Source organism: Acipenser ruthenus, chromosome 27 (assembly GCF_902713425.1).
Source record: "Acipenser ruthenus chromosome 27, fAciRut3.2 maternal haplotype, whole genome shotgun sequence".
NCBI classification, from domain to species: domain Eukaryota; kingdom Metazoa; phylum Chordata; class Actinopteri; order Acipenseriformes; family Acipenseridae; genus Acipenser; species Acipenser ruthenus.
Window position 1 is genome coordinate 4,487,595 of NC_081215.1, and position 20,830 is coordinate 4,508,424.

General features: G+C 40.5%; 1 protein-coding gene across 12 annotated transcripts in view; it reads left to right on the forward strand.

Annotated features, from left to right (window-relative positions):
• The window catches only part of LOC117431977 (agrin), a 159,119-nt gene that overhangs the window by 92,976 nt on the left and 45,313 nt on the right, over positions 1 to 20,830 (forward strand). For all 12 annotated transcript variants that reach the window (XM_059002375.1, XM_059002378.1, XM_059002376.1 and 9 more), the window contains 4 exons: positions 12,977 to 13,192; positions 17,235 to 17,459; positions 19,950 to 20,174; positions 20,471 to 20,677. In XM_059002375.1, coding sequence (XP_058858358.1) covers positions 12,977 to 13,192; positions 17,235 to 17,459; positions 19,950 to 20,174; positions 20,471 to 20,677 — 873 coding nt within the window. The remainder of the gene's footprint in view (positions 1 to 12,976; positions 13,193 to 17,234; positions 17,460 to 19,949; positions 20,175 to 20,470; positions 20,678 to 20,830) is intronic.

Sequence of the window (20,830 nt, forward strand, 5' to 3'; positions counted from 1 at the left end):
CCTTGCAAACTGGTCACAAAACATATGTTAATCTGCAGAGCGTTTTTGACCATCAGTTAAAGGTAAATAATACAAAAGGGGTCACTTAAAATGAATAACCACTTATTTAATTAAAATGCAATGACAAACGTTTCGACAAGGGAGCTTTCTCAATGTGTGTCAGCTCTGCCTCATTATATCGCTAGCTGACTTACATGTCAAAAAAACATGAAATAGAAAATGAGTGAATGAGTGAAGGCCCGTGTACAGTAAAGTATAGCACTTGTACAATTTACTGTCATCATGGCCGATGGTCATCATGTTATGGATGACAGTCAAATATTTGCAGCGATTCCCTTGATTTATCACGACAGTACAGATTTTGTTGGGACCTGAGCAGATGGCTTTCTATTTTTGCTATTTAATGATCATACAGACTCGAATTCTCTAATTGAAAGGGAACAAATAGAAGCTGTTTTATATGCCGATGTTTCCTCTGCCTCCTGAGAGCTCTGCATCTGTCTCATCTGCATAATGAAACTGATTGTAGGTGTCAGATAAGGAGCTGTCTTCTATCTGTGAAGGTTGTGGGCCTGACAGAAGTAACATTACGCACTGAGGCATTTTGCTTTCCCAAAGAAAATTGAAGAAAATTCGATGCTGTAAATGAACAGCATTAATTAGTCATTAATGTAGGTAAGGTAGTCCAAGAACATTGATGTTCACTTTGAAACCAGCCTTTTGTTTACTAGCTCTTGTTGGAACTAAATGGAGCTCATGGTCCCCTCCCAAAAGTATCATCCTACCTCCAATAAATAAATGGAGTAAAAAGACCACCCATCTCAGAATTGACTGTACCGCTAATACCAAAAACCACAGAGCTGTCAAAGATCAAGTATGCTTTACCATAGAACTGTTTAACTCTGGTATAACGAGTGTTAATACCAACTAAGTTATATCTGCTGACTGCCACAAGGATATAGAACTCTGTAAATACCTATAGTATGTGTGTTTTGTGCATTGAGAGTTTGAAGTTAACACTAAAGGCAACTGTAGCTACATGCTCTCGGGATGTTCAGTAGTTTGAAGGATGTCATTAAATAAGGTCATATGGAGGATACCGAACTAGAAAGGAATGGGAAATGATACATTACAAATCCTTGTGAGGAATACAGTCCCATATATATCTCCGGGGGTGTTTTATGATGTCTAAAAACTACGGGGTCCAAATAATTGCTTCCCAGATCCTCCTGCAAAGACCAGATAAGGAGCGAGTCGGAAACGCAACAGGGGAGCCGTGTGTAAATGTAATGACCACAGCTCTAGCAGAGAAGCCATTCCTGTGATTTATAAGCCAATGTAATTGGCAGTAAAGATCCAATCAAAGGAAGGGTCCACATTGTTACAATACGAAGCAGGCTCACTTTAATTAATCCAAAGGCGTGTGGTGATATTTTAACCTCACACGTCTTCTGCCCCAGGGGATATCCAGGTCATTTGAGGAAGGATACAGTTTATAACTCTTATTACGATTTATTATTATATATTTTTATGCCATCCCCAACCCCCCTTGGCCAGCTGCTTCACGTTATAGGCTCAAGCACCATCTTTCTGTGTTAAGCCTTCCCCTCCTAAAATGTCCAAGCAGTGGGATTTAATTTAGGCACTCAGCTGGAGTTCTGTGAGCTCCTCGTACACCTGCAATCCCCTTCTCCACTTTTTGGGTACCCCTTTTATCTTTTGTTTTCCTTGTGAGCGGAGAGCTCGTCCTGCTTTCGCATGCTGGCTCGGTACACTATGAAGGAGTGAAATTGATTTTTTGCCAGCTTCAGCAGTACATTTATCCAGTCAGGCTGTCATGGATTCTATTAAGTCCTGGGTCACACTGCACGGCCCACCAGCCACTCCTCTGTGAAACCGATACTATCAAGCCAGATGATGGGAGAGGGCAAGGTTCCTTTCTCATGGTTGGGTGGGTGGTGGGTTTGCAAGCCAATACTCTATTCAACTGTGTAATTTATTCAATGCTTCTTCAGCTACCTTGATCATTCCAGTGATGTGCTTACATATATGGGGTTTACTGCATTGTACAGGTATTTCTAGTTTAAAGGAGTCTGGGCTTAAATGGCAACAACCCTTTAGCAACCGTGTTTTTCAGGACTCCCGAGTGGCGCATCCAGTAAAGGCGCTCCGCGTGGAGTGCAGGATGCATCCTATAGTCTGGAGGTCGCCGGTTCGAGTCCAGGCTATTCCTTTACCGACCGAGGACGGGAGCTCCCAGGGGGTGACGCTCAATTGGTCGAGCGCTGCCCGGGGGGAGGGAGAGCTAGGTCGGCCAGGGTGTCCTCGGCTCACCGCGCACCAGCGACCCCTGTAGTCTGGCCGGGCGCCTGCGGGCTTGCCTGTAAGCTGCCCAGGGCTGCGTTGTCCTCTGACGTTGTAGCTCTGGGTGGCTGCATGGTGAGTCTGCAATGTGTAAAGAAGCAGGTGGCTGACAGCACCCGCTTCGGAGGACAGCGTATGTTCGTCTTCATCCCTCCCGAGTCAGCGCAGGGGTGGTAGCGGTGGGCTGAGCCTAAAAAAAATAAATAAAAAAAGTACATTTCCTCCTCCTGGTGAGCCCCTTGGTTCTAACAAAGATATTTGTTTTTGGTTTGTGCACCTTTTTGTTTTCAAACTAAAGATGCAAATAAGAAATAAAATAATAGACAAGTATAACCTATAACCCTCCTGCTTATTGAACCTGATGCAACACTGTTTTGCCACCTACAGTGTAAGCATAGTTTCCATAGCCGTGCGAGACCCTGCAGATAGAACTCTGATAATAGGATTCAGCATTCATCACCATATGTTGTATGTCTGCAGGAAAAAGGAAATGCACGTTTAATCAGTGGCATAGGCATGGGGGCTTTCTTGTGCTGTTTCATTGTTCTTATAGAAAGGTTTTCAGGGTGGTGCATGTGTATGATAGAAAGCAGGTAGAAATAGACTCACTGAAAAAAATCCTCCAAAAGCATAAAAATTATTTTTATTTTGACATTGAATGCAAGCGCAAAGAAAACCCACAAAGAGGATCGAAACAAGAGCTCTTTTTTTATTTTGTAGAACAAAGGGTTTTTGATGATAAAGGACACACAGCACTTTCCACTAGAAGCAGAGCACTGTGTGATCTCTAAATCTAGTGTATTTTATATACATATTCAGCAGACACTATCGCCAGAATAATCCTTTGCTGTACTTCTCAAACGGATCACAGGGCTTATCTTCTACATTATTTAAGGGTGAAATTCTTAATATGATGTTGTTTTTGTGCAGGTTTTTCAGAGTTTTCTAAGCAGTTTGTTGTCTTGTTGAAATACTTTGAACAGGTTTATATTATTATTATTATTATTATTATTATTATTATTATTATTATTATTTATTTCTTAGCAGACGCCCTTATCCAGGGCGACTTACAATTGTTACAAGATATCACATTATACATTATACAGATATCACATTATTTTTACATACAATTACCCATTTATACAGTTGGGTTTTTACTGGAGCAATCTAGGTAAAGTACCTTGCTCAAGGGTACAACAGCAGTGTCCCCCACTGGGGATTGAACCCACAACCCTCCGGTCAAGAGTCCAGAGCCCTAACCACTACTCCACACTGCTGCCCATGCCCATATATTGATCAACCTGGAAGGCTTTATAAACAGATAGTGTACAATGCCAGTGACAGGTGTGTAGTTTTTTGTAAGCTGTCTAATCATAGGAGTAGAAAATGAGCTGTAAATTATAATACGGTTTGCTGTTTTGTTTTGTTTTTTCCCTCTTAGACGTTATTGCATTAGGGACATTCATTTTATCTGCAAAATTGCAAGCAGCTTCATGCATTGTTTCCCCGCATGAAAACATAACTTCTGTTTTGATTATGGAAGCCATTAGAGACTTACAGAGGGGTGAGCTATGCATCATCAACAACTGCTGCTGCAGAGTCACTTACAATAGGACCTCGGTTTTACATCACATCCGAAGGACGGAGCACAAGGAGGTTAAGTGACTTGCTCGGGGTCACACACAGTGAGTCAGTGGCTGCAGCTGGGATTTAAACCGGGCACCTCCCCATAACAAGCCCCTTTCCTTAAACACTGCATCAATTAGGATTGAATCTAGCTTCTTAATGTATTTTTGGTGTTTAAACAGTAGGGGTGGTCTGAAAGCCATTTGGATTCACATCCAGCCAATTAAGTGGTGCTACAATGACTGGGATGAATATGTGTTTACTTCTAGGATTCGCTGGAGGCACTTTCACGTCTCAGTTGTTTTTTTTCTTTTCTTTGATGAAACTCTTGTTATGGGCCATTTAAAAGGTCTGTATATAATTCTATTTTATTTCATTTAACGGTCTCAGTCATGGCAATTTGTCCAGTAAGCAGTTGCCTAAGGATTTTGCATCACAGTTAATAAAGAAATAACTGTTGAATTTCTGAGACTTGCCCTTTATTGGTCCAGGATGGAGGTCAGTGTGCAGTTATTTAGCCTGGATCTTGTTCTGATTTGTTCAAACTATAGCCGTTTCCTCTAGTTTCCACTTAAACCAACCTAAGCAAAGGCAACTGAGAAGAGCCTTGCTGAGTATAAACAACTATAAGCCTTAAACCTTCAGGCTGTATCCGTCTAGTACTACATTTTGCTTGCGTTTTTATGTAGGCCAATCTTGAAAAATATGCAGCTCCACTGTGCCTAGAGGATAAAACAATTCTGTACTGACTACCTTAAAAATGCCTCCATGCTGTACATTCAAAAGAGGGTTTTTTTCTGATTTTTAAAGGCATCTTGTAGTTACTTGAAAATCTGTTTAAAATAAAGCGCTGCTGCTTTTTACAATGTGGGCCAGATTACAGCATGGATTGTCATGATACAGTGCATGGCACCAGAGGAGCCTCTGTGTGACTGAACCAGCTATGATGGTGCTTAACGGTTTTGAGTGAGTTATATGTTAACTAACCATTTAAAAACCCTTCACAAAATAAATAGCAGCGGGCTTAATCAATATTTATGCTGCCTTTGTACACAGGCCTTCTGAAGAGTAAATGGGCACAGATGATGGTCTCAGCTGGAGACTAGGCCTCACTTGTCTCCATGACAACCTCAACCCAAACCTCATGCACAATTCATGCTGACCTTTCCTTTCCAATGTAACCCCTTAGAACCAAACAGCTTCATTTTGCACCCACAAGCTGTATTATTGCAATCATGTTGTGTAGTGATTTTTACATAGATTGTATATATTATATATTTTTGGTTGTGACTTTGTCATGTGGAATGTAATAAACGAGAACCAAAACAGTGAGTTTTTTTCCCCTTTGGTTTACATCGCCATTTCCACGTTTGTTTTATTTGACGTGTTTAAAGTTACATTTCAGTTTTCGTTTGCTTGTTCAGCTACAAACAGGCACAAGTAAACGTCATGTTATTACTTTATGAAAATGTGTCTATGGCCACTGTTTACTGTGAAGATGGGCCACGCCCCCTGCCCGTGCTGCTATGCTGTCTCTGCCTGCATTCTGAGCAGTATAATAGCTTTTATTACTTTTTGGGAACTAACAAATATCCAAATGAATATTTAAATTGTGAGCGCATATCCGAACATGACAATCATGTGTTCATCCCAGCACTAATATATATATATATATATATATATATATATATATATATATATATATATATATATATATATATATATATATATATATATTGTGTGAGGAAGCAGGTGGAGTGAGACAGCAGGGAGGGGGTTAAAACCTCCCTGCGAGAGAGAGAAAAGATGTGCGAATGCACTTGTTAATTGTTTTATTAATGATTATCCGCACCTGAGCGTTATGGGGCAGTTTAAAAGGAGAGCAGTCAGTCTGCTCAGGGCTGCTGAGGAGAAGGACATGGAATGGAGTACTCTGTGTCCTAGCAGTCCCAATGTAAGTCCTGTGCTGTGTTTAGCTGTGTGAAGCGTGTGTTTTGGTTGCTACGGGTAAACGGGGTATCCGTCCCGTGTTAGGAAGGGCGTTCCTGTATCTTTAGTTAGTGCTCGTATAAGAGCTAGGTGTTTGTTTTGTGTTTTTGTTTGTTTTATTAAAAGTGCGCGGAAGCGCTGAACGCTATTTCTGTGTCTGGGTCAATTCTTAAAGGGGCAACGAACCCGAGAAGGTGAAATCATTTACATAATATATATATATATATATATAACAAACTGCTACAGCTGTTAGTTTTCTCATAGTCCCCTTCTTGTATGATTTTAACAAACTTAGCCCACCCTGTGGATAGATATTCATAGACAGGTAGTTGGGTTGAAGCAGTTTTTTTATTTCTCATAGGCTTCCCTGGACTGTTTGCTCGAGCCCTGCTAAAAGAAGCAAGTCCAACAGGTCCACAGACCATAACCCTTTTAAAACAGATTTGGGATGTAGTGCTTTTATTGTGTCTAAGCAGGTTGGCACAGCGTTTTGGAGTAAATTGATACTATAATGACAAGGGGGTACATAATTCCATCTGCTCATTGTGCTGCCAAACCCTTAGGGAATAGAGAGCACTAAACTACAGCTGTTCACAGTCTGCAAAGTTAGAGCAACACTACACTATGCGTCCCCCCGTCCCCCCAAAATAAAGCTTTTAATTTACCCAGAAGGGACGCTTTTTGGAAAATGATCTTGGATTTTATTCTCTAAAACAGGCTCATTTTCCTAATGAGTGGACTGCTTAGTTCTAGCATTGGTTCAATTCTCCTGTGTCAAGCTGGAGGTCTGATCCATATATGCATGAGGTCATAGTGCACTAATAGTCCCATCAGCTCGCTGGAGTGGCGCCCTGTGATTGCCTTAATGACATCATTACTCTGTAGTAATGTCTAAACAAACTCCCTTGCTTTCCAGTTTTTTAATAATAATGTTTTTTTAATAATAATAAAAAAAAAGAATATGTAAATGAAGGGATTGTGAAAAAAGTCGTTTGAAAAGAGGGAAGTGAACAATTGTATGTTTGGCTGGACAAAAACAGAGCTTTACCGGAACAGTCATCAGTTATTCACAACTGACTTAACAATCTTTGTCTGTATTTATCTCTTTATCTGCAGCTCAGTGAGGTTCTGTTTTTTAAAAGAAGCAGGAGAATCATGTTGACATTTAAGTGACCTGCGTTTCTTTTGTACTTTTATTTTATTGGTTGCATTTTGCAGGCAAATCGAATCGGATTTGATTCAACAGCGTTTGAGCCCATTGTACACTCTGTGACAGCCCACCTGGTGTTTGTAAAGAAGAGTTCAAAGGATTGTATAAATGGTTAAACCTGTATGTCGGTGTTTACCACAATTGCAAACAAAACGACACCCATTCCTATTCCCCCGAATTTTAAATGCGTTGAATCACGAGATTTAAAGCGACACAATGCAATGCATTATTCATAAAATGCCCTAATGTGCAAGCTTCCGTTTCTCATAAATCATACATACCTTTAAGTTAGTGGAGAAATCAGTGGGAAGGCTGTACCAATTAGAGGGGCTTTTATACAGATCTGAAAAAAGAAAAACACTCCTACATGCTATTGTGCTAGATGTAAGTGCAGCTCAATCACTCCCAGCACAATACAAAGTGTCTGCAGTAAAAGGATGAGAAATTAGAAAAGGGTTAAGGCTGCAGAACAAGGTCGCAGCTAGTGGATCTCATTATGACTATATGATGTGATAATTTATCTCAAGCAGAAACTCTCCACGAGTATTAAAACCTTTCAAAGCCGGAGTTCGCTGGCCTCCCCTGTTGAAAGTAATAGATTCACAGCAGGGTCTCTGAATTGCCTATAGTGGCACAGATTCAGAAAATCCCAAAAACCTGTGAAGTAAAATACATGGTAATATTGTACCCCAGGTAACTGTGCAGAGGCTGGACGTTACAAGGACCTGCCGTACTGTTCGGGTTTAGGGGAGGGCACTGATTTGACATGACTAGTCTGTTTCTATAGGAATACATGACTCTTGCTTTCACGTCTTCTGTGAAGTCTGGGTGGAAATCTGCAGTCTGTTCCCCAGAACATCCCATAGTCCTCACGTTTGGGACTGTTCAGTGTAAAGCATCTGCAATGTGTGCAGTCCTGGCCCTAGAAGTGTCTGCTATCTATTAAAATCCAATGTCTTTCCAATGTGACTAAAACTGACATGCACCAAGGAGTTGCAGCTGCGTTTGCTGTATATATTACATATAACAGCTTTAGGATGCCATTTGCATTTAACTATAAATGAGGATAAACTCGTTCCAAGAGTGTCTCAAAGACATCGGACTGAGCAATCGGTCACAACAATTATCCTTTCACACAAAGTATATACAGTACTTTATAAATCATGTATCAGAAATCAACCAATCACAATAAGGTATTTGCCAAAATCCCAGTACATCTCATCCGGTGTACAGATGTCATCCCATCCACAGAGCACCACATCTAATTCAAATGTTCAGAAATAAAAAATAAAAAAAAACACAAACATACCTGGTACATTTTGCAAAAATGGATGATCCTATTAACTTCACGTTTTTTTTAAATTCTGACTTGACACTAGTTTCTTCGAAGAAAACATTACCGGAATTGCTACAAACTTTAAAAAAAAAACAGCATTTCTCTGGCTGCAGTTTTGTTTTTAATAAATAGTTTTGCCATGACATAGCACCTGTAGGCCTACATGCATTAGTCTGTGACGGTGGCAGTAGATTTTGAGCGATTTTCATGATCGGGACAGGTTATTTTTAAAGCTATTCCCGACTACAGTCTTCATTTGTGTGATCTTATAATATGGCATTATGCCATTACGCACAGTTTGATCAGCCAGAACCTAAACTGCATGAGATCTCTACACACAACGTTTTTACTTTCAGTACAAACAGTCATATTTTACATATTATTGGTGTTCAAATTTCCTGTCCAATCCCTCTACATTCAGTTTTGTTAGCAACACTGAAATAGCCCAGAAATAGGCTGATGGGAGGATCTTTGTTAAAAGATATTTAACATCCGTGGTCATATCCATTTCCAAAAATGTGAGTTTGCTGCCTGGGGTTGAAAACTGCGAAATCCACTAATGCTTTAAGCCGCAGCAATGTGTGTTTTGAATGAAAATAAGCTTTTTTGAAGAACGCGCTCCTTTGTGGAGACACAGCCTGGCCGCAAGAAAGAAGAGAAAGTGCTTTGTCTGTATCGATCTGGCCCTTATTGATCTGGCCCGCTTGCAGGGATCCAAGCAGCTTTTCTCAGGCTGGCATCTCCTCGGCCTCTGACACACAGCATCTGCTGCAGCTGAGTGCTTGTGTAAATTAAGATGGCTCTGTGTCCATTGCGGGGCTGTTATGTAATAAAATAGCCAAGCCTACCTTTGTTTCTTATTGACAGGGTGTGACTGACAGCCGTCAGTGTTCTGAGCACAGATGAAGTCACATGTGTCTAATTCATTTGTTATTTTACTGTATGCCCCCCACCCCCTTTCCATTCTCAAGCACTGGGATTCTGAGTGCATATGAGGAGCATTTTGAATGGCCCTGCAGCCATCTCTCATCTGCCTCCCAGCTGAGGTGATTGAAGATTGCTTTTACCACATCTCATTTCACGATGTATTGTGACAGGGCAACGTCACGGCCTAGGCTGGCTACCGGCAGGTATTAGACCCAGAGACAGAAAACTGCAGTTTTAAGCACATATGCGCATGTTTATTTTACAAAATAACACACAAAACATAAGAACAAAAACACAGCATGAGGGCCAAAACAAATGTTCAAACAAAACAATACAGCTTGGGCATTCAGCTTCACTATAACGTTTTCACAATACAAATACTCCTCTAGTAAACAAAGGATTTTGCTTCCTTTTATACGCGTGGCCACTCCCCAATTAGCATCAATCACCTAATTGGGGAATGGCCACGCCTGTGATTGCTGGCAGGGGCAGATTCAACCCCATCCCTGCCAACCTTACATTCCCACACACACACTATTTACAGCACCAGGGCTTCTGTCCTGCCACACGTATGAATTGAGAGAGAGAGACAGAGAGGGAGCACTTTACTATAACAGAGGCTGTCTGCTGTTTGAATAATTTAATCTAGCGATGCGCCTGCCAAGGCGAGGGTGAATTATTCATGCATATTTCAAGAAGTTGTAATCTCTTCATAGCTCGCCTGCTTTCCTTTGTGTTTGAGATGAAAGGTGACAGAATCGGGACTGCTAACAATTCTGTATTATTAATTCAGCCTTCCTGGACAAAATAGGCATGTTTGTCTTATAAGAAAGAAGCAGCGAGAGGGAAAGGAAGACTCCTTTGAAACACTGAAACACTGGTACATTGGAAGAATCTTGGAAAGCTATGTTTTAAATTTCAGCCCCAAAACCATAAGCACTGTCCTGATAGGGTATTGCTGTGGCTGGTTTAAGTGTATGCATCCTGGCAAAGCTTATGCATCTCTGTCAGTTACAGTCACACTGTACAGTATTATACAGTGGCAGGATTGTCTGCTGTGTTTGATAGGAGCCCTGAGACTCAGCTTTGCTTCCAATAAATAATTTCATCTAGTTAAGCTGCGGATGAAACAGTTCAGTGGTTAAAACTTGTACGAAACCACAGTCTTTTATATATATAATATTCTGGGGCACATAGTCTGGAGGGAAGGTGAAATCATTGGTTTGAGGCAGTGTAACCCAAGGGTAGCAAAGTTAGCTGCTGGCTCCAGTATGTTCTGCTGGAGAGGGAGATAAGTAGTGCCATTGGCTGAGCCCATGGAGACGCACGTACTGAATACACACACACACTCCATATCTAGTGCAGTATGTTGCTTTTAGTAACGATTCGGAGTGGCAAGTAAACCTAAGGCTGTAGCTCAGCGGTTGTCACTTCAACCACAGGATACTTTGAGATCGTCCCCAGTACACATCATTTCATTTAGCAGGCTGCTGTAATTGTAAGGATGTCTGCCAGCAGTTCAGTTACTGTGTATGGGTAATTCCATGGTACTGTAGCAATTAAAAAGTGTTTAGGACCTACACTACTTCTGTATTCTGGCATTGTAAATGGCCACCCATAGATTTTCACTTTAATTAGTATATCTGAAGAGACTTCAAAGTGGCACAATAGGGGTCTTCAGTGAAGCATTCCATACCATGCCCTATAGGTGTTGTAGAAATACCCAACTATCGTTTGATGAAAGCAGGTATGCTTAGTTCCTTCAAGGTTAGGTCCTTCATGCAACAGTCAACTAAAAAGATGCATTTTGCTTTAGCATGCCACTCCCATGCTCTCACCGCAGCGAGACAAGCAGCTGTCATAACAAGTCATCTTAAGATGCCACGCAAATCCTGAATGACACCTGGATTCCGATAAGGGGGTGCATTGCTTGCTTTCATTCATTTCATTTCTTTCTACGATTCTCTCAGCCCGGATCGTCTTCTCTCAAGCAGCTACTTTTTAAATCGTGAATTGGGAGGGAGGTTTCACGCTCTGGTGCTTCACAGGAAAGTTAAGCTGCAAACCCTGCTGGCCTCTAATCAGCAATGAGATTTGGTCTGGGAGGCAGAGGATGTACATGAATTTGCTCAAGGACCAACTTGAGACTCAAACATCCCAACACCCACTAAAGTTGACTGGCATATGTAATACTTAAGGCTTAGTCTTTAGTGTGTTGAATTACTTTGATGGCAACTAAAAAAAAATATATATATATATATATATATATATATATATATATATATATATATATATATATATATATATATATATATATATAGATACTGTATATTCTCATTAGATTTCAGATTCATTGTATAGATAACTCACTCACAACTAACACACGCTGGAAGCAAAAATAAATGGAAAAAAACAAAATAAACTGAGTTTTTTTCATTTGCAGTAATACGCTGTCCTGTGACTGCCATTTGAGTTGGACGCCAACTGGGAATCATTCGGGAGCGACATGGCTTGCAATTGCTCATAAGAGCTTGATAAAGGACACTACTTTACCCCAATACACAGCTGTGTGTCTCTTCTTATTTTTAACACACTAGCTTACGTCTCTGGGAACATAGCACAGGTGGTTATGGTGACAACATTCTGAATCCGTGATAAAATGGTTGGATTATCGTAAACATCCCAAAGAGGTTCAATACTTCTATTTTAAAGTCTTGTCACAAATAGCTGTTTTCAACTCAAGAAGCGACAAGCTCTGTGTCATAATACAAACACTGGTTACCATCTAACAACTCCTGGCTGCTTCAGAGCAAGTGAGTACGATATAAATATAAACACTGGGGGATTGCATGTCTCGCCCTGCATCGTTGAGTGGCCACCACTTCTCTGCTTCCCTCCAGAACTGGTTTGGCCTTGTCACTTTATCTCGAGTGCAGTGTCTCACCTAGAGCCTTGTACTCTGTAGGACTCGTACCCTTTCATCTTGTTCTTTCAATTTTTTTTTGTTAAGCGTGTCCTTTTGATATTCATTTGTGATTCGTGGCTGTGTTTCTCAGCAGCTGCCTCTATCTGTTGCTAACAATGAGAAGTGCTGAACATACATTCTAGCATGAAGCTAGGAACTCTACAATAAGTGGTTCATTTACGTCATGCGTGTACGGTTTTAAAAAACGTGTATGAAACCGCAGTCTCTTCATCAAAGAATTAGAACTGAGAAGTGTGGAACAGAAGAGGATCTAATTAGCAATGTGCAAAATAAAAATCAGTCATCTGTGTGCAAAGTGGTGGGCAAAAATGGTTCATAACATCAGTTAAAAACCAAGTTTAATAATGGCAAGCCAGCATCTTATTTTCAGCAGTTACCCGGCATGGCCGCTCTATAAATTTAACTGTTAAAAGGCAATTTCTACACAATCAAAAACATACTTTTGTACAAGCTAATTAACAGTACCCAACACAGGGATGGTTGCAGCCAGAAAAAAAACCACTTGACCTAAGTAGGGTCTGTTTGTTTGTTTCTCCAGTGTGTCGAGGGATGCTGTGTGGGTTTGGAGCGGTCTGTGAGAAGGACGTGGCTGATCCATCCAAAGGAGCGTGTGTCTGTAAGAAAGTGTCTTGCCCGTCCGTGGTGGCCCCGGTGTGTGGATCTGATTACTCCACCTATTCCAATGAGTGCGAGCTGGAGAAAGCACAGTGCAGCACACAGAGGAGGCTCAAGGTGATCAAGAAGGGACCGTGTGGTAAGTAGTGTGAAGAAATGTAAATATGTACCTCATTCTAGAAATCATACTGCAAAGCACACCGAGGAATGTGTTCACCAGAACAGCGTGTGTTCTTTGTCTAGTTTAACCTACTAGGAATCCTCTCTCTGGCAGAAGTATGTTCCTGACCTACCATGTTTTACCTGAAGGCACTGCTTGATCATTGAACAGACAAAAGAACATTTTGTTTTTATTGTTTATTATTTTTTTTACAGCCTTTTTAGTACTTTTTAAATATTAGATACCTGAAATGACAAAAGACTGTTATCTAGCCTATGGAGTTAACTATATTTGTAAGGGTTGACTGGTTTTGGGACATAAGCAGGGGTTCATTTATTTAGTTTTTTTTTTTTTTTAAAGGTAACAGATCTTATAATTAAGGAAGAAGGATATCATTTTTGTTTATAAACCAAACGTACTGACCTTGATTTACAGTAGTTTCCATATATGTTCTCATCTACTTGTAAGTCTTGTGTCGTATTGTTGGTGTCTGTAACTGTATGCCTGCCTTTGCCTAGCCATGTTTTAGCTTTGAACAATAGCATTGGAGAGCAGACTAATCTGATGAACAGCAGCGATGACAGTTGTTAAGAGTATCGCATCTTAAAATATATCATTACAGGATACTTTTGCCATTCAATTAGTGGAAAAGGGAAGCGTGCAATTCTCGCCTGTCAGACAAAAAGGCACCATTGCCAACCGGCACAAATGAACCCCTGAAGAGAAGTTCAGAGAATGACTTGTCAAGTCCCTGATTAAAAGAAGGGCTCTCCGCTGTTCTGCACAGCACTTGTCCCCTCTTGACAAGTTCACCAGTAATTCAAGCTCTGGTTCAAGATACTTGTCTTGTTGGGTCTTTGTTGCAACTGTGTCATGGGAGGCTGTGGTGGGAATAAGGCTGCAGTAAACAATGTGTGTGTGTTTTCACAGCTGTGTGTGTTTTCACAGCTGCTTGCTGTTGAAGTGGCATATTGGCATTTTGCTCCCATATTGCAGCTGTGCTTTACCCAGTTAGTGACCAAGTGGTACCTTTTCATCTCACATCGGTATGGTATCATAAGTGATGAAATTCCAATGCAAAGAACACCTCAGATAATCATTATCCATACACTTTTTTAGTTGGGATGCATTAGTGCACACATTTTTTTTTTTGCTTAGGTATGTTTCTTCAGAGTAACGTTTGCAACATTTTACAACCAACATTTAAAAAAGGGGGGGGGGGGGGGGTAAGCTGTATAGCAGCCAACAGTTTTGATTTTTTTTTGTATTATTCACACATCAGTGGTAAATGCTAAATCTGCTTAATACTTCCAATTCAAAGATAGGTTTGCTCTTGCAAAGATACTGGAGATTTGAATTCTATCTGCTGCCTTATTCACATGTTCATCCCCTCCAAGAAGTGATACTTGTTAAGGAAATCGTGTCTCCATGTTGCTTTGCAGGGGCCAAGCATCTTGCTCAAGAGAGATAAGCAGAGATTAGTGTACGGCTCTGCTAATTTAAAAATAGACATTGCGGGCTGCTTTTTTTAATAAGGAACATGAGATTAAATTGTATTTATTTGTTTAAAGCATAATACTTTTATAATTTTTTAAGAATGCAATTATATTCTAGCATACCAGTAACAACAGTCCTTATCCTACAACCACTAAATCGAAATATTTTATTTATTTTGTGTCCTGGTATAAATCACCACTAACCATATATCCATATGTATGTATGTATGTATGTGCGTGTATATATATATATATATATATATATATATATATATATATATATATACACCATATGAAAATCTGTAGTTACAAATAAAACAAGAAAAAACACTGCATACAAAAAACAGCAGCAGTACTGAAAACAGACATGTCCTTTCATACCTGAGAGGAGCCTCTGAAATTCCTATTTTCTATGCAGAATGTTAGACCGTTGTAACCCGAAGTAAAGCTGCAGATGCATACACAAGTGCTTGGAAAGACGTGGCTGGCTTACAAAACTAAACTTGGCTTTCCATTGAGGGTTGCATTAACGAAGGCTCCAGCCAAGCAGTGGCTGTTAATGGTTAATTTTGGTAAGATTACTGACGGGCTTCTTTCTGGCACAATCCCACCCCCTCCCTCCTCTCCTGAGATATACTCCCTGCGCCCTGCTCACTGGCTGTGGCAGGTTAATGAGCTAGATAGTTGGTCTCAGCATGCACCAGCTGTGCATTCGAGAACCTGAAAATAAGGGCAGTCATCCGGTGTCAGAGTGTAAACGAATCTGACCTCCGTTCTCTGTGAGCTGTGTCGAATAACCTGTCGTCACAGATGCCACCTCGGCCACCTCTCTCTGCTCCAGATCTTTTCTCTTACCGAGAGAGTCAACCCAGGCTGATGGGGGGGGGGGGGGGGGGGTGGAATAAAAATAAACAATCACAGTCTGTCATTTTTTTTTTGAGTGTTTTAAAAGACTTCACTTGACTGAGCTGATAATTGGGAACTAAGAAGTGTCTCATTATTTTTACTTTTTTTTTTTTGCGCCCAATGTCATTTAAATTACGGAGAATAGGCTTGCAACAATGTACATGTAATGAGAGTGCTTATCGAGTTGAGTGCAAGACGTTTCTTATTTAAATGCACTGTCAACTCTAAAACTTTGTAGCTCTCTCCATGTACAACTCCTAGAAGAGAGACTGGATATATTTGCTTAATATGTTTGCAGTGAACTTCTTTACAAAATATAAAAGGATGCATGTCAATTTCAAGTACTGTATTGGGCTGACAGACTCAGCTTTAAAGAACTGGATGCAAAGTCTGATTAGGCCAGATTGTGGTCATTCTAGACAGTTTTAATCCAGTCTGAGCTTTGGGGTTATCCAAGGATAGGCAGTCAATCCGATAATTTCTGGAATCATCCCAGCATGAATAGACCCTATTCCCTATCCCAGACGGTTGTCCCAGATTTTTTGCAGAAAAGTCGATCACAAACTTCTGCAGACCCTAGTGCGTGGTATATATTTTCTTCTAGTTATTTAACACAGAGCAGCTTTCCTCCATATTTTTTATCTTAATCTTGCCTTTCACATTTCATAAAGGGCAGCTTGCATTCCTAGATCTTATCATATTTATACGAGGGAATATGTGTGTTTTGAATTGCTGCATGGGGCGAGAGCTGGGAAATGTCACCGTGTCAGAAATCCAAATAGTCACTTATTATTTGCTGTAGGAAAAACTAATTTCCAGATCAATTCCACAGAGTATGACGGCATAGCCGTGCTCAAGCTTCCCTGATAACAGTTTGTCCTTCTGACTTCCAGGCCTTTTTATGAAATGCCATTTTCCAAGGTATTTGGCTAATTTTCAAACTTCGTCTTAAAAAAACCATTCAGAAAAAAAGTACTTTAAAAATCATAGTGTACCAAAAATACAAGAATGTTTAGCTGGATATAAGTGGTTGACAGTGATAATTGTAGGGTTTGCCAGGTTATGGTTGGATCTACCCATCGTAGCTAGATTTTCAAACAGCTATAGGCAATTCTTTACATACTAATGGTATAGTTGTTTGGAAGATGGGTCTTTAGTAGAGCTTTGTTTGATATAGTCCTTGACTGATGGTTTATCTACTGAATGGCCTATATCAGGTAGTGCATTAAGCTCTATATCATTGCAATTCAAATTATACCAAGCAAAACAGCCCAACTCCTGCATTCTAAAGTAAAATAAATGATTAATATATAGACACATATATACTTGCAATGGCATCTCATTCAAAGGCTGCACAGCTCAATGTTTCTTTATTCGGATTTTACACAAGTCTGTGGTTCTTAGATGCTTACTCCCTGTACTCCTCACTAAAATAACCCCCTTCCGCGCTCTGTATCATGTTGCAACATGATAGAGAGCGAGCAGAGAGTGTGCACTCCCCAAAGCCAGCTCTTCAGAAACAGCAAGTAAATTGCCCAGTGCATTCCGAAAGGTTCTGCTTTGTAATGTAGAAGGTGTCTGTACTAAACAATCCGGTTCCTTTTGTTAACGTCCCTTAGCTACAAAGAACCCTTGTTCCGAAGTGACCTGCAGTTATGGCAGCACCTGCATCCAGTCTTCTGACGGCCTGTCTGCCAAGTGTATGTGCCCGATCTCCTGTACCAAGCAGCCAGAGAAGGTGGTGTGTGGCAGTGATGGCAAGGACTACAGGAATGAGTGTGAGATGAACGAGTTCGCCTGCGACCACCAGAAGAACATCAACAAGCAGTTTGATGGCCCGTGTGGTAAGCGTGTCTATTTAAAAGGATTACTACATCAGGGCTGACTTCTACTGTATAGTGTCCTCAGCCAATGGAGTAAGAAGTTTGACATGGCTTAGTTATCTGCTGTAATGCATTGACTGTCTCTCCTCCCTGTTTTAATTATTCCCGCGGTTTGCTGTTAATTTCCAGAACTCAACAAGATGCTCTGTCCGTTTTGCCTCAGCAGAAGTTGTGTGTGTTCTTTTTTTTTCAGATTTACATTTCATTGTGTATATCCCCTTCAGTCATTCATTTTTTTATTGCATTTTTAGAAATTTTGAAACAGTTTGTGTGAACTCTATGGAGTTCGAGAAGTTGCCTTGTCATAACTTAAAAAAACAAACAAAAAACAAACAAAAAAAAACATATATGCATTATAAAATAGACACATAGATAGGAAACGTAACATGGTAAACACATGGCACACACAGTGACTGAAGGGAATATGTTTAAATATATTATCAGAATATTGTTGGATTTTAAGGGTTCAACTGAACCACATAGAAACCGTCAAACTTCAAAGTATATAAAAAAAATTTCAAATAGCAATGATTAACCAAAGATACCACACTTTGTTTCAGTGCTTAACATCGAAAATACAACAGTGCTTAAATACTGAGAGCTGTCAAATCACCTTTATTGGTGGAGGAATCAAAACAGCTTATCTTCATTTGTAGTTATTCTGTAAAAAAAAACCAAACCATGTGTAATAGATTTTGGCGAGTCATTTAGCATTCTGGGATTTTGAGGGTTTAAACATCAGTATACCAAAAAGAAAAGAGAGATAACTCTCATTGATTCACCCCATTTACTGTTGAAAGCTGAGAGCTGCAGAACATTTATCTTTGCTTGGAGCCAGGCATTTTCTGCTAGAGAGTGAAGTGTGGGGTTATAAGTATGGGGCTGATCTGGGATTAGAGAAGTGATTCTCCTGACTCAGATACCTTAGCTTCAGCTGCAGGGCCACTGTTCTCCTGAGTCATTAATGCAGTTCCACTCAGAGAGAATAGCTGATAGACACCCATCTCTTTGTTCTCTTTAAGTTTGTTATGTCAATATGTACCTCAGGTCTGAAAACCCTGATGCAAATTAGAAAATATAAAATCCATATAAAAACAATGCAAGAGATAAGATGGACTGACTCTTGCAGGGTAAATGAAATTAAACGACTCTTTGACAGTGTAGTGATTTCCCAAGGGTGGAGTAAAAAAAAAACCAAAAGGCTAAGACTTAGTATTACTTATATTGTGTCTGTGTCATCCTTTGAACAGCAGGCATTTGAGTGTGATGTGAGTCACAGATACAGTGGCTGTGGTGCTTCTTTGCTGTCTTGCATTTAAGCAACTTCCACGACAGATAACGTGTATAACTTACAAGACCTTGAGAAGATGTTCCTTCTTGCAGAAAGGTCGTTCGTTGTTCTGAAGAATACAAAGTATTTTAAACACTACTTGTAAACTATATTGTTTACTAGTGAAGCTTTGAGAGTAGATAGGGCTGTACAGGGGTAGAAATAAGACTCCTGTTGCGTAGCAGCTGTATCCATTCCTGGTGTTACTACAAGCTTGATTAGCTACAGTATATAGGTAACAAGCTCAAGTGTGACTTATTATAGTAAGGCCAGGAATGGATCAAGCTGCTATGCAACAGGAGTCTTATTTCCATCCATGCTGTACCTGATTTTAAGCTTCCATATTGTTTTCTAACTGCTCATCTAAAGTCACCACGATTTAAAGGTATTTTTGTAATGGTGTTAGGGTTATTACAGATGAGAGGAATACCAGATAACATTATTTTATGACAAAAGCGAATATTGATTAAAAAAAAAATTATCTTCAGGCAAATGGCAGCGGTATAGAATAGAAGCTGTGCACGTTTTATGTGTTGTAGTCTTTTGTTTTTAATTTGAAGATGTAGAAACGTTTTATTTTTGTATCCCCTATGAGTTCAAATTACCATTTCCTCGTCTTGTCTGGTCTCTTAATGCCTGGTTACATCCAAAATGCCAGCGCTCTCATTTCAATAACGAGCTTCGTAATTACATTCCAAATAGGGATTATCTTGGCTGTATGTTGGCTCCGGGTGTTGGTGTGTCAGTATGTGGGCCTGCGACCTGAAATTTTCTATTTTGGATTGTTGGGATTTGTAAGTGCAGGGAGATGGGGTTCTGTTTGCAGAGTGTGACTTCAGTGTGCTCTGTCCCATTAGAGCGAGACCAGAGTCTTTGGTTTGGGATTTACAATATAGATCCAAAAGAAAACAAAGAAACAATAGGACAAATAAAGCATTTCAAATGCTAAAAGAAAATAGTTTCTTACAGTTTTGCATTACATGACTTCACATCCCAGGCTAATCAAAACGTTCTTGGGACTTAACATTGATCTCTTAGCCATAATGTATTTACTAATGTGCCTGTACACCCGTGAAAGGACGGATAAAAGAGCTCTCTATCATGGCTCTCTGTTTCCTCAGACCCCTGTAAAGATAACCAGAACAACCGGGATGAGGGTTGCCGTGTGATTCCCAGGAGCCGGCAGATTGTGAGGTTCCCTTTGCCAGAGAACTGCCCCCCCATAAAAGAGCCACTGTGTGGCAGCGACGGGACCACCTATCCAAATGAGTGCAGCATGCTGCGCACTGCCAGTCAAAAGGGCATACAGCTTTTCAAAGTCCGTTCTGGCTCCTGCCAGCCTCAGGGTGAGTATATAGATACACTACTTCAAGTACACTGGATGTTTTGTATGGAATATTTCCTATACTGCTAGTCTGCACCTCTGAGCAGAGCTGTGTACAGGTCTGCAGTGGTGAGATGCAAGTTGTCCTGGTATGTGAACTGTATACATAGGCCACCTGTAACCCTGGAGCAGTACTATACAGGAACATAAAGGGCACGCTCCTTGCATCTAGTACTGTTAACTAGTCTTTAAAATAAAGGTTGAGAGGGAATGTCTTGTTATGCTGAGGGTTTTTCGGTTTTGTTTATTTTCTGACAGACAAGTGCAAGGAGGAATGTAAATACAACGCTGTATGCCTTAACCGCAAACCCGTGCCCCGCTGCTCCTGTGAGCCCATTGAGTGTGACGGCACCTACAAACCCATCTGCGGTCGAGACAGCAAGACCTACAGCAACGACTGCCAGCGCCAAAAGGCAGAGTGCATCCAGAAAACCCACATTCCAGTGAAACACGAGGGGCCTTGCGGTAAGTGCAGCCGCTGTGAGAGACGGGAGGCAACGTGTTGCTTTAAACATGTCCGCTATCCTGGAGAAATGCTGTGTGCCTCTGTGTGTCTTGTATTCTCTATGTATTGTCAATATACGATCTTATCATTTAACACAATACAAGGTAATAATA